The 14,872-nt window shown below is 39.0% G+C and overlaps 1 protein-coding gene and 1 long non-coding RNA gene across 5 annotated transcripts in view; one reads left to right on the forward strand and one right to left on the reverse strand.

Annotated features, from left to right (window-relative positions):
• Positions 1–14,872, reverse strand: part of DNAI3 (dynein axonemal intermediate chain 3) — a 57,081-nt gene that overhangs the window by 28,185 nt on the left and 14,024 nt on the right. For all 4 annotated transcript variants that reach the window (XR_006283154.1, XM_038414672.2, XM_038414669.2 and 1 more), the window contains exons 4-11: positions 9,770–9,951; positions 9,081–9,185; positions 6,595–6,744; positions 5,437–5,636; positions 4,952–5,068; positions 3,615–3,805; positions 2,617–2,741; positions 2,427–2,516 (exon numbers count right to left, since the gene is read on the reverse strand). Coding sequence is in view for 3 of the 4 variants with exons in the window: in XM_038414672.2 (XP_038270600.1) it covers positions 2,427–2,516; positions 2,617–2,741; positions 3,615–3,805; positions 4,952–5,068; positions 5,437–5,636; positions 6,595–6,744; positions 9,081–9,185; positions 9,770–9,951 (1,160 nt within the window). In the remaining variant the exon portion in view is untranslated. The remainder of the gene's footprint in view (positions 1–2,426; positions 2,517–2,616; positions 2,742–3,614; positions 3,806–4,951; positions 5,069–5,436; positions 5,637–6,594; positions 6,745–9,080; positions 9,186–9,769; positions 9,952–14,872) is intronic.
• On the forward strand, positions 9,827–13,174 carry LOC119860665. Its single transcript, XR_005294598.1, has 2 exons — positions 9,827–9,960; positions 12,962–13,174. It is a non-coding gene; the product is annotated as an uncharacterized LOC119860665 (long non-coding RNA).

Raw genomic sequence — 14,872 nt, forward strand, 5'->3', positions numbered from 1 at the left:
TCATTCTTTTGAAATCGGCTGCAGGCATGCGGATATCCCCTTTCAAAGCTCAGTTTCTGACAGCCAGCATGCTTATCTGCTCTGGGACAAAGCAAACCATTAGTGTGGAACGCTACCATTGTGAGTGTGTGGGGGGGGGAGGGGCTGCTACTGTCTGAACTTACAAGACAACATGCTGACACACTCTCAGCCCCCCAGAACACACTGTTTCTCCCCCCACATACACACAACACACTCCCTGTAACACTCCACCCTCTTCCTCCCCACATTTGAAAAGCACGTTGCAGCCACTTGCACGCTGGGATAGCTACCACAGTGCACTGCTCTTTGGCATTGCAAAAGCTGCTAATGTGTCCACGCCAGCGCGCTTGCAGCTGACAGTGTAAACACACGGCAACATTTTCCTTGCTGTGGTCTCCGAAGGCTGGTTTAACTCCCAGCGCTCTACATCTGCAAGTGTAGCCAAACCCTTAGTCTGCAGAAGAGAAGAGTGAGGGGGAGAGTCTAACAGATTCTTTTGTTCCTGTGAGGCTGGGTTTGTCCCATACCTGCCCTGATGAAGTGTGAACTGCCTCTCTGCTCTTGGAGAGTTTTTGCCTGGGCTTATTTTAAGCCATGAGGATACATTTTCAGCCTCATAACTATATACATGAAATTATAACCTGTAACATTACTATAACATTGCTGTAACAGCAATGCTCAGTGCTTTCCAAAGACACCCACTACGACAAACTTTGCATTGGATGCCACACAATCATTTTATAAAGATGAACATGGGGGTGTACGGTATTCCCCTGAGGTACCGAGTTTCACACTATTTCACTAGGAGGATGGTGAAGCACTGGAATGGGTTACCTAGGGAGGTGGTGAAATCTCCATCCTTAGCGGTTTTTAAGGCTAGCTTGACACAGCCCTGGCTGGGATGATTTAGTTGGGATTGGACCTGCTTTGAGCAGGGGGTTGGACTAGATGACCTCCTGAGGTCTCTTCCAACCTTAATCCTCTATGATTCTACGTCTCCTTGTTTTTGTATTATGGTAGAGGATAAATGGGGTGCCCAACTGTATCTTTTGTACCATTTATCATTTTATATATTTCTATCATGTTCATATTTTATTGATTTCCTCTCTAGAACCAAAAAAGTAGGAGAACTCTAAAGATGGGAAGCATTCATATTTTAAAGCCACAATGACGTACAAGCAGGGACATGGATCTGGACATGGTCTAGTGCAACTGGTAACAGACATGCAGGTATTATTGGTTCAAGGAAAGGCCCACAGTTCTGCCATATTGGAGATGAAGGATAAAGGCAGCATAGCCCTCCTAAAGACAAGCATCTACCGAAACCATGAAGAAGTTATGATCACAGTCTGCTTTGGTACCATCTACATCAAGGAAGCTGGACTGATCTGCTATACTAGATCCCTCACAAGACCACAACTTCTTTACATATTCTCCTTTCCTTTAAGGTATCTGGTGCTGTCCCCTGGCAGACAGGATACTGAACTAGACAGACTGCTGATCTGATCAAGCATGGTAATTTCTATGTTTTTTCTACGACCTGCTATCAATGGATGAAAAATGCTCCGTTTCTGGAGCCAAGAGACCTGGATGGGTCTAGAGCTTTCAGTTAGCTTAGCCACTTAGATATGAGAAGTGGACATTTTTAGTCAACCCAGTCCCCTTAGTGGTTCTGGGACAGGAAGAATAGTATGCAATACTCCTAAGAGTGGTAACGTGCCAACGCAATTCTATGAAGGAGAAACCTGAGATACTCATTCTGATAAATTACCAACAAAACAGCAAAATGTATTAAAGAAAAAAAAATTAGAGTCCATGAGGGTCACTGTCCAAACAGTTGTCCACAGTATGAGGAATTTCTTCAGATAAGATCATGCCTATCCTATCAGCATTATTTGGTGTGGAATACTCTCTTGTGCTGTCAAACCTCTCTCACAAGAGGGATTTAGATGCAGACATAGGCAGGGAACCACTAGGAAGGTGGTTCCTTAGGAAACCGAGAAGGAACAGGGGAGTAGAACATAAAGTGCAGGCAACGGGATTTTCTTGTAGATATTTGATTATCCGTGGGTTAAGAGACTTCGTTGACCATACCTGCACAATAAAGGTACAAACCCTGTTTCGCTACCACAGTGGGCTCATTTGTACAGAATCCATGGGAGCTGAAACTTGGGAACTTTTCCCACAAGTGGTGTTGTTTGGCCATGTGTATTTTGACTGTGCTTCACTAGTTTATACAAACTATCAAGTTTGCTGCCATACTGCATTTTCCATTTGTTCAAGAACACTAAATATTCACTATTTAGTGCAGATACACTAATGTAGTAAATTAAAATTCAAAAATAAAGATTGACTAGAACAATCCATATAGAAAATAACAGAACGAAAAAGAAAGGAACCAACACCTGTCCATTCATACAGCCTCCAGCAATGATATTGGGATCAGATGGACAGAACTCAAAGCAGTAGATATCTTCAGGGCACTCCAGCATTAACTAGAAAAAAAAATAATCAACTGAGAAATACAGCCATGTTGGAAAGATTGTTCCTTTGTTGTCTGAATGCTTTGAATATTTTAAAATCCTGTTTAAATACCTGAGGGTGAATAGGGTCAGAGAAACTCCAAAAAAGAATTGGTGACTTCCGCAACAACAGTTTACCCGATTGGGCAATGCGTTCTTCATAAGAAAGCCGCTCTGTTACTGACACTGCTATAATCCCTGATGGAGGGGAAAACAAACAACTTCATCATCAATAAAGGGAAAATATTAGCACTTCTTAAAAAAAAAAAAAATGCCATGCCCACTTCAAGTGTTAATGGCTCTATTAATTATTGCGTTATAGGTGACCTGTAAAGAGAGACAATTGGCTATGTCTCCTTTTCATATACATAGCCAATTTTTTTCCCCACTGTAGGTCACCTTTAAAGCAATAATTTTAGTTCATGAATGATTAGGCAGCTTATAAATGCCCAAGATGGAAGTCCAGAATATAACACAATATTTTTGCTAAGAGTCGTTAAATTGTAATCTCAAAACTGGAATAGCGTGACAGACATTATTATGCTCTTGGGCACCCATTAAGAAACCAATTCCTTTGTTGTTATACTTAGAAAGAAGGCAGATTTCCTATGCGTCCTCCAGTGTTGGCTATTCAATGGAATGTGTGGAGCTGCAATATCCCAAAGGAAGCACTGGGAAGCATTCAGAATGTATACTAGTGCTCTCTGCACTCAGGTGGAGCCACATAGCCAAGTGGTGGGGAGAAGTTGAAAGAGAAGCAGGGCCCCATGGAGAGTGTGTGCTTCTGGGATAATATGAGAGAGAAATTTAGGCCCAGCACAATTAGAGTCCCTTTAAATGGGTCTCACAAGGGGAAAATTTCCTTCCTATGTATTCTCTACTATACACTTGCACAAGAAATCATTTGGCCTACAACATTACCTCTTTGAGTTCTACACAATATCTGTCCATATCCCACTTTATCCCAAATCAGTGGTTTCCACATTTAAAAGCCAATAAAACCTATATCAATTTAAACTTTAAAGCTCTCCTACTATTTCAGGCATGAACTAAATATTCTATAAGCATTACCATAAATGGTTGGGTGCCAGCAAACACAGCTAACTGTTCTGTGCTTCAGATAGTGCAGGTCTGTAAACGATTGGTATTCCTTAAGGTAAGCATCTGACTTGCCACCAAAGGCACTTTCATCTTCTGCTAATGCTTTCCAGTCATCAAAAAAGGCATTCATTATTTCATTTTGCTGCAATGCTATTTCCACTCTGTGTTATGAAAATAATAGTTAACATTTTCAAAAATGTCAGATGTGATTATTCAGTGGGATAATTACCCACTAATTCAATAGAGACACATCTTTCATTTAAAAATTATGACCACATCCCCCAAAGTGGTATGGACAATGGTTACCCTGTGCTGGTCACTCCTCTCAAGAGAGCCTTCACATTCAAATACACTTAAAAAAACCAGACGTATTGTGCTATCACTTCACTTGTGTGTACTCAGATTTGATTTCAGTGGGCTTAGATTAGGCTCTTGAAGTTTACTGCCCAGTCCTCGAACTCCAATGATTTCAGTGGACTCCTCAAGTGACTAAGAGCTGTAGAACTGGGCCTTCACAGTTTATAGTTCCTCCTTCTACTTAATCTAGTAGAGGAGTCATAGGTCCACATCCTCAGTTGATATAAATAGATGTAGCTCCCTGACTTTAATAGAGCTATGTCCATTTACACCTGCTGAGGATCTGGGCCATAATTTTTTGTTTGCCCATGAAAATGAATTTGTCATGAACTGTATTACTTGTTCCCATGTAAATGAATGTGATATCACAAACTTATAACAGTATCGAGTAAGAAGAAAAATAGGCTAGGAAGATGCAGAATATAGAAACATAGGAACTGCACTACTTGGACCAGACCACTGGTCCATCTAGAGCAGTATTCTGTCTTTGACAGTGGCCAATATCTGATGCTTCAGAGGAAGGTGTTAAAGTCACTTTATTGGACGAGTATGCAATAGTATTACTATGGTGGAAGTACTTCAATAATTAGCAAAAGTGACAGTGTAGAGCAGTGGTGGGCAACCTGTGCCGCGTGGAGTTTGGAAAAACACATTGAATGAGTGAGACCTATACTTTAAATTTCAGATGGTTCAAAGTTTCTGTCAGTAAGAAAGTTTTTAATTGTGGCTTAACAGCTGACTAACTTGTTTTAGAGATTTGAAACCACCTTCCACAAAGCACAACATCAGAACAGTATAGATTGGAGACACATGCATCAGAGAATTCAGTTTTTGTCTTGATTTTAAAACTAACAGTTATAAACCTAAGTATATCGTGACACCTCTTGTATAGTTGTGTGTACCGCTTTACTGAAGGTAAACTTTAATGCATATTGTTGCAACGTTTTTACCTTAAAAGCACTGAGATAATAAATTCTTTCAGATCCTCAGATGCCAAACACAGCTCTTTTTCTTCATCTGAGAACTCTCTCGGAAAATACTGTGTGGCTGCATTTCTTGGATAGGTCCTAAGCAATTTGGAACAAATTTTAACACAGGTAAGTTTGAAGTAATTTTTTTTTAAAGAAACCTTATGAAATATAAAAAATGGAAAGCTAACTATGTTAATTTTTTGCTTATGTTAAGGTGATTTGGGTTGATCCGACTTTGGAAGTGCGGGAGAACTTAGATGCACAGTATTTGAAAAGTTACTCTCAGAGGACTTGATTCTGCTCTCTCGCTGGATTTACAACTATGTAACTTCATTGACTCCAGTGAGTTATTCCTGGTATTACTGTTAGTGAGCTCAGAATCAGGACATAAATTAATAAAGAATAATGAAGAGATTGTTTCCCTGTATAATTACTAAAAACTGTTAAATCAATTTCAAACTTACCACTTTGTTTGAGTACTCATTTCCCTTACTTTTGGAACGACTTGTGTACCAACATCTTTTTCAAGTTTCTTAATGCTGAAATTTTTATCCTGATATGATGTACATTCAATGTAGCCATCTTTTACACTTGAAGCATTTCTATCAGTAAATTTGACCTTTGAACCAAACTCTCTGCGCACTCGAGAAATCATATATTTAATCTGCAATACATCCAAAATAAGAGATTTTCTGAAGTAATCACAGGAAAACTATTCTTGAAAGGCAAGTCCTTTAAAACAGTGAGATTCAGAGATCTGCAAGGTCACTTCTGGTGGTCACTTGTAAACAGAGTTCACAAACATTTATAGATTTTGAAATTCTGTACCCCTCTCATGAGCCCAAATCACCAATAAGTGCGTGTCTTCATATATTTTTATCTTTCTAAATTGTACAGGACTTCTGAATATTTTTTTAAATTATTCCTAGCACTGAAAGGGATAATCCTGTTACTCTGAGATATCAAAATTGTCCATTTGCCCAAGTAACTACCTCTCTTCTCTCTGTGTGAAATTTACCCTGCTCTGAGAGCCACTACAAGGACTATATGCCACGTAACCCAAATGCAGATTCCAGAACAAATGGAAGAGAACACTGCATCCCATTTAAACTACATGGAGAATTTGGATTTCCCAGAGGTTAATGGGAGTCTTTCCATTGACTTGTTTGGAGCAGGATTGGGACCTTAAGTAAGTAGAAAATAATTACAATTATCTAAATTGTAATTATTTGGCAAAGATGTCAAAACTACCACTCCAAACCTTACAAATGGCGATGTTTAATGGCCAAAAGTGGCCATGACTTCTGTTTTACATCTCCAGCAGCAGAGTGCCTTCATTACAGTCTAGGGCACTGGGATCATGTATGGACTTAAATGGAAAAGGAAAACATCAGAATCTTTTCCTACAGAATTTTCAGTTTTTCTTAGAGGTCTAGTTAGTTCCAACTCTCCTTTGTTGTGATGTCTGACAAGATCACAGTCAAAATTGGGATGACCACAAGAATTTCAGGCATAACTCTAAATTTTCTGCCTTCTGTTCATTTAAGGAACTTCTTTAATTTTATTTTAACAGAGAATTTGTGAATTATGATTTTGATTGAATTACATCTATAATTTCTGACCTTTTTAAGAGATTCAATAACTGATTCTTCTTCAATTTCCTTTTCACTGCCAAGGGAGACCCAAGGTTTGCGGACAGGAGGCTTATAAACGTATTCCTCTGTTGTTCCTTCTTTAGTCTCTCCTTCTTCTTCTTCCATTGCCTCTGGAGGCTGTAAGACAAAGTAATTGCAAAGAAGACATTTATAGTTTTTCATATATAAACATAAATGTATTATTTAAATGTAGATACTAAATTCAGTGTTGCCAATTCTTATTCACACAAATAGTCTCAATGTTGTCAATCCAGCTACTCACAGAAGTAAGGATTTGGAGGATTAGGCCCTGTCCTTTTAGCAATGAATTTTCCAATAAATACTAAAGGGACACTGTCAATTTGAAAGCAAGTCAGTTTTTAAAAACAAGTTTAAAGTAGTTTCATGTACTCCACCTTCTCCTAAGTCCACTGTAACTAGATAACAGAATGTAGGGAATCATTAGGAAAGGGATAGATAATAAGACAGAAAATATCACATTGCCTCTATATAAATCCATGGTACACCCACATCTTGAATACTGCGTGCAGATGTGGTTGCCCATCTCAAAAAAGATGTATTGGAACTGGAAAAGGTACAGAAAAATGATTAGGGGTATGGAACAGCTTTCATATGAGAAGAGATTAATAAGACTTGGACTTTTCAGCTTGGAAAAGAGGAGACTAAGGGGGGATATGATAGAGGTATATAAAATCATGAGTGGTGTGGAGAAAGTGAATAAGGAAAAGTTTATTTACCTGTTCCCATAATATAAGAAATAGGGGCCACCAAATGAAATTAATGGGCAGCAGGTTTAAAACAAACAAAAGGAAGTATTTCTTCACACAACACTGTCAACATGTGGAACTCTTAGCCAGAGGATGTTGTGAAGGCCAAGACTATAACAGGATTCAAAAAAGAACTAGATAAATTCATGGAGGATAGATTGGAAGACAGGATACTGCGGTAGATGGACCTTTGGTCTGACCCAGTATGGCTGTTCTTATGTACAATCACTATTTTATTTTCTATTAAAATGCTTTTTCCCCGCTCCCCTGCTGGTGTGTGACAGATGCACCTGAACAAAAGGAGAAAATGACTAAGGCCCTGATCCTGCAGCGTACTGCACTTGGAAGGTCACAGGGGTCCACACTTGCAGAAGTGAGACCTAACTAATTAAGGTTTCAGTCCTGCAAACACTTAAGCAGGTTAGTAACCTCAGGCAAATAAATAGGCCTACTGAAATCACATGTACAAATATTTGCAAAAGCAGGGTCTAAATGACTATATAAAAAATGTTTACAAATGTACAAAATGAAAATAAGAAGCACATTTTCTTTAATCTTTCAACTATAGTAATTTTATGTGCTCCTTGTAACAACAGTAGAAAAAAAAATCAAAACCAAATGTGACTTTCAGTTACAAGGTTAATATTTTCCTTTAATGTTTACAAATATATAAATCTGGAGTTATTTTTGCAAGTACAATTTGTTGAATAGTCAGTCTTCCTTTGAAGAGCCCATTAATTATAATCTCTTACTGAATCTGGAAAACTAGAGATTTTGCACATGTAATTAGCAGTTTTATGAGAAATGGTAATCGTGACATCAATCAAGTCAATGGCAAACATCCCATTGACAATGGAGTTGGGATTTCACCCAAACACTTTTTCAGTATAAATTATAGGTATATTTTGCATGTTCAGACTAACTTCAAGGGTAAAATTCTTGCAATTAGAGTGCTTTATTTGTAAGTGTGTTCAATATAGATCTTCTTTTCATGTCATTGAAGAAGATCTGTGTCAATGACATAAAAAGAAGAATCAGACGAGCCACTATTGCATTCCTAAAACTCTGTAAGATCTGGAAGGCTAAAGACATTTCAATAAAAATTAAAATCAGTGTATATGAGACAATTGTGCTGATATTGAAATATGGGTTGGAATGCTGGAGTATGAGGAAAGCTGATGAACATGAGATATTGACTGTAGAAATGAACTAGCAGAAAGGAATACTGAGAGAGTCAAGACTGCAGAAAATAAAAAATTATGTGATAAGAACATGGCAAGAAATAATGCTGTTACAGAAGAGCCAAGAAAGAAAACTGCAATGGTTTGAACATGTGTCAAAAATGAACCCAAAAAGGATACAAATATGGTGATATGTACCAGAGTGCAAGCAACTAGAAAGAGAGGGAAAACTGAGGACATATTGGATAAACACAGTGAAGAATGACACAGAACAAAAATATTGAAAGATGAATGAGGCTGTGAAGCTGATATAAAGTGATGGAAAAACTTCATTCGGCCCCATTGTCGCTGCTGAGCTGATAGATGAGAATTAAAGAGAAAGAGAAGACGAGACAATACAGATCTCAAAGTGTGTGTGTGTGTGTGTGTGTGTGTGTGTGTGTGTAGCACTGTGAGTTATTTTAAGTATGTGGAATAATGTGAAGGTGTGTTTGGATTTTCTTACATTTAAAAAGCTTTCCTTGGCCTCTTCAGTTGCAACAAGATAAAAGTTCTGTCCATATTTGAACTCTGTATCTAAAACTACCAGAAGTTCTTCCCCTGGATATTCCTGCATGAATAAGAACAGAAAGGTTTCATACATTCCACTTCCAATTACAACTGATATATTAATCTAAGATCTGTAAAATTGTGAATTAGACATTTAAGTAGTCAATACCTGAAAACACAATCCTGAAGAAAAAACTATTCTTAAATGCAAAGAACTGTGACTATTTATTGGAAAGCGGAAAGCAAGTAATGTGCAAAAAAAGCTTGGTCCTATGCACATTGAAGTCAATGGCAAAGTTATAATTAACTTTAGTGGTGGATGATCAGGGTCAGAATTTGTAAAAATGTACAAGTACAGAGGGCTGTTTTGCCCTCACATGTGTGTGTACAATTCTCATTGACTTCAGTGAAAATTTCAAAGCCATATCCAAAGGCATACATAGACTTATTTCTATTTTGTAATATACTAATATTTATTCCCTTTTAAATTTCTTTTTAAGGATTACATATGAATATGAAAAACAGAAATGAAAATACGTTTTCCTAGAGTAGTCACAGATGGACAGATGAGGATGGGCCTTCCCACTGAAAGTACATGGTATGAGGGTTTTAAGTTTTAAAGTGAAAATGAAAGGAGTTACGTACTAGGACTATTTTTTTGACTGGGTGGAAATCGGAGACTGCAGCTCTTGTCTTCATGTCCTGAATTATGTCCTCTTTTTTCAGAAGTTTGTAAGGTTTTTCTTCTGTGACATCTTCATTAATTCGACAATTTAAAATTTCTTGTGTCTTTTGAGTGAAAACTAATGGAAAGATCTCTGGCTGGCCTAGAAAAGGTAAGGCAAAGTTAGAGGTTGAACAAAAATAGTGTTTTCCTTGAAAGATTGACAGTGTAGGAGATATGTCCTTAGCAGTTCTAAATCTTTCTTATGGCTAGCAACATGAAACCTTTGAATCTCTGTACATATAGTTTTTGGTACATTTGGTGGCATAGACTGTAAATTCAATATGAAAAAATAACATTGTCTTCATGTTGTAAAAGCCAGTGCCTAACACATTTTGCATAATCAATATATGTTGTTTAATATAAAAAATTTCAAGAAAACAGAAGAATAAATTCACAATCATCCTATGCTATACTAAGGCAGAAGTTTTGTGCTAGAAGTTGGCTGTGTGGATGGCAAAGAAACATTTATTTGCTGTTAATCTAGCATTCACAAAATAATGATCAGCTGATTTCTTTAACGTGGTGGATAGCCTGGAAAATCTAAGTTATGTCTATTCTTTGGCTGAAGAGAATCCTTCCTGGAGTGTGGAAATCTTATATCACTGTGGATAAAATTTACAGTATTCAGACCAAAACATCTGCATCTATAAAACTACAGTAATATATGGAGGGGACAAGTGCTCAGTATTTTCTGCTTGAGTTTTGTTCAGTGTTTCTCAGTAATATTCTGGGGAAACTTAATTCCACAACCTGCACTTTGGTCTTATTCCTAGCTAGTGACGGCCAGTAGGGAAATACTGGTCCTTTGCTACAGAAGATGGCCAAGGCTACCTTGAAAGAGAACAGAGGACCAAGTACTCTTAAGGAAGCATGCATATGTCCTCTGATCAAAATCCTGCTCTAGATAGTGATAATGTCTGTAATTAGTGACTGTATCTAATTGTTAATGTTTGTTTGAGATTATGGAAAAGGCTGCAGCAAGACAACTCATAGCATCTTGATGCCTCTGACTTCCTAAACCCTTGTCATTCAGGGCTTTGACTATTATATTTGCATTGGTCAATGGCCTTCAGGCAGTGGATAAAGACAGGGTGTCCATACTGATATTGTCAAATTTGCCAGCAGTCTTTGCTACAGTTAATTATGAGGTTTTGTTAACTCATGTGAAGACCAAACTGGGTTTAGACAGAGCTGCTATGTGCTAGCTTCATGCACCCAGTGTTAGGCAATTTCTCTTCTGTCTCATGGGTTCTCACACGGGGTGCTGCAGACTTCCTCTCTGTCACCTCATACATCTTGTTCAGTGTGCATGAGGCCATTAGGAGGGTTACTGAAGAGGCATGGACTGAAATGCTTTCAATATACTAATGATTTCCAGCTCTATGGCCCTAATTGTAGAAAGTCCATGAGTCCATCCCTATTCAAGACAGCAATTAAGCCTATGCTTAACTTTAAGCACAGGTTAATGTACTGTCCTGAACAGGGATGCTTTTCTAAATCAGAACCCTCATCTCCATTTCATCATGTCTAGGGTGCAGTTGAGTCTATTTCTCAGTTACTGGGTGAGATTGAAGCATGAATAAGAGCAAACTGATGGAGACTCAAACCAGGTAAAACTGAGGTGGCAATGACTGGCCAAGGGAGACAACCAGAGCATATGACAAAGGTTATATCTGCCCCTTTTGATTGAGAGTATGTATCCATCATTTGTTACTAAAGTGTGAATCTTGTTAGGTTCCTATCTGCTTTTAGATAATCAAAGAACATTGACTAGAACTCTGACTGTATCTTCAAAGCCAACCTTGATACTACAATCTATGACTTTATTTTCTAGATAGGATGACTGTAGTAAATTCTACGTGGGATGGGGCTACACCTTACATCCATTCAAAAGCTGAAGCTAATGTAGAATATGGTGGACCCACTTGTTAAGTGATGTAGCTCACCATGAGTATGAGACACCAGGGGTGCCTCCAGAAATTGACATGGTACGTACTGGTAATCCCGGTGGAGCCATCCCTACTGCTGCCACTGGCCCCAGCATCTAGCCCACCAAGTCTGCACAATGCTCAGCCCCTACCTTCCAGCCCAGTGCACCCAGATGTAGTGTCATTCCCCATCCTTGAGAGGGAGGGGACACAGGCTTCTGGAAGTGGGACAAAGCCAGACAAGCCCCTGCGGGGAGCCCTGGTATAGGAGCCAGCCGCATGGAAGCAGCAAGAAGGAGCAGCACTGGCTGGCCCACTGCCCAGTGTGCTCACTCAGGTTTGGCCCCCTGACCCTGTGCACCAGGTTGTGGTGCCAATCGCTCTGTTTTGGCCTCATCACTCTACGTGTCATAATGGAGGGCCAGAGGGGCCAAATCTGCTGCTTCTTGCTGCTGCCAATCAAATGCAAGGGCACTGTTGTGTGACACTGGTGCTTCCTGAATCGCATTGTCTGCTTGTTGGCTTTGGATGGAATGTAAATAGTTGGTTATAACCTATAAAGGCCTAATTGGTTTGAGCCTTGCCTATTTGAGAGACCTCCTTTTTCACCATGCAATACTGCCATAGTTGCAGACTACAAAGGCATTCAAGCTGGATCTCTCCTAGCTTATTAGAATGGGAGCTGTTGAGAGGACATTCTTCGTAGAGGACCCAAAGCTTTGATCTGAAATAGTTCACATCTGCTGACCTGGAGGGCAAGCTGCAAAATGCTTCTTTTCAACTGGCTGCTTAGAGAATGGAGGTTTCTGGGGACCTGAAGGGCCAGGTGGGTTTTGTTGTTTCTTGGTGGCTGGGCGGGGTTTTTGTGAGATCTGCGGGTGTTTCAGAGTTTTTCTATTTCCTGTTGTTATAAGGTATATTTTCTCAGGATAATCTACACCTTGAGCAGGCATCTTTTTGTCTATTTTAAGATGAAGTAGGTAAACCTAAAATAGGGATATTGATCAGCTTGGTAAATATGCTTTGAGAAGTCAACTCAAACCTAATCCTTTTAGAACTGACAAAACAATAAATCCTTTTTAATCTCTATCATCCAGGAAGCTAAATTTCCCAATAGGCCTATAATTTAATATGTAATATTTGATAAATCCCACATTTATCCTTTAAACCCTTTCACTGCAGGTCTTCCACTGCATCTGCTCTGCTGCAGTCATCCACTGAAATCAATGGAATACTAAGCCATTCCTAGTATACTCTGCAATATGAAAGATGTGGACTTCCTGGACTTACCTGGACTTCCTGGCTATTTACACAACATTGTGCATTATGCATACAACACACACAATTTCTGTGTCTATTTGCTTCACAAGTGCTAATTAACATTTCACTGCTTTCCTTTTCATTGTCGCTTATATTTTAAGGACTTACATTTGTGTGAGTTTCCAAGAGTCTCTGTGTTCTCCCTGTCAGGCACCTTATTCCAATGACAACCCCAACCCTCCCCCCACTTCGGGATGAGGAGGCCAGGACATGAATCGTTCTTTGGCCTAGCATTTTGGCTATAGGAGCCAACTACGAAGAAGCAGCTTGAGGCGTTTACTCCTCCTAAAGAACTGAGCATGTTGTTCTGTAGCATTCTCAGCCGCTGCTGCCCCAAGGAGTGAAGGATGTGGTCATGACACAAACCCATTCAACCCTAATACACAGCTGCAATGCTACAAATACAGCCAAGATTTTGATATGTCATGGTTGACAAGCCCAGGAAATTACATTTCCTCTTGCAACGCATCTCTCTGAGAAGAAAATTACCACCCGTTCAGCATGAGGACTGCAACAGTGCTAAAATCCCCAGTTGCTCTACTGAGGAACTTTTCATCTAACAACATTATGGACAGGCACATGCATGTCATGTCTTCCCTGCATTCCTTTTGCCAGCTCTGTTCCTGTGAGCCACCAGGACAAAAATCCAGATCTCAACAGTGCACTAATAACAGGATTTTCATTCATTTTAATCTCCAGTTGACTCACAAGAATAGAATGGACAGGGGGAGCAGAGGGACAGCACAACATGCATGTGTATCAATCCTCACGATTTGTTGCTTGGGTGTGCAGGACTGATGCCCAGGGTGCAACTAACTGGATAGGTACCCAGAGGAAAATCAATACAACTTTCCTATCCCTACCCATAATATTTTTGGAATCCCCTTATTGTGAAATTATCAGAAAGGAGCTGAAGATTCCCCCCATCTCATAGAAAAGTGAAAGGAAACCCAAGCAATTAGTCAGGTAATTCTCTCTATGTATCAAAAGGTCCTAATCGTGAATAATGGTGATTTTTCAAATAGCTCATCTAATGAAACAGCTGTACTGCACTCAAATGGTAGCAGATGATTTAAAAAACCAAAAGCTTGAACCAGCTGCAAAATATCCTTTCCTTCAGTGTTAAAAGAAAAACATTTTCTTAACCTGATGCAGTTTCAGTGTCGCATGGAACATAATGACTGTCCATTTAAAATGAATGAAAACTACTCTAGACAGAACACTAGGGAATATACTGTGACAACTGTCCTGCATCAGAAGAGCAGGCTGGATGACCTAAAATGTCTTTTCCATCGCTTATGTCTATGAGACTAAATTAAAAGCAATGACCAGAATAATAGTTTATATCATAACATCTCTTTGTCTGAAGGATTCCAATACAAATCATAATACAAAACTAAGAGCTGATCCTGAAATTATTCCTCATATCAGTAATTTTGCCAGCTGATGCTTTCCTGAGTAAAAGTTTTTAGCATCAAGGCAAAATGTTTGATTGTTAACTCTTCTGACGACTGTCTTCCTATATGACTATACCGTGCCTCACACATTTTAGATGCTACTGAAATATAAATAAATATAAATAATGTATCAAAGACCTATAAAATGGGTCATGGCGGTAAACATGACTTTGGGATGGTGAAATTATTCATGAGTAGTAAAGGTACCAATAAATTATGCAGGTCAACCCCAGTGAGTGCTAATGAAACCCTTCTATTACCGCACAACACAAACGTTGTACCATTTGTTTGGAAGAGCCTTGTATTGTAGGGGTGG

The sequence above is a fragment of the Dermochelys coriacea genome, chromosome 8 (assembly GCF_009764565.3).
Source record: "Dermochelys coriacea isolate rDerCor1 chromosome 8, rDerCor1.pri.v4, whole genome shotgun sequence".
Classification (NCBI taxonomy): domain Eukaryota; kingdom Metazoa; phylum Chordata; order Testudines; family Dermochelyidae; genus Dermochelys; species Dermochelys coriacea.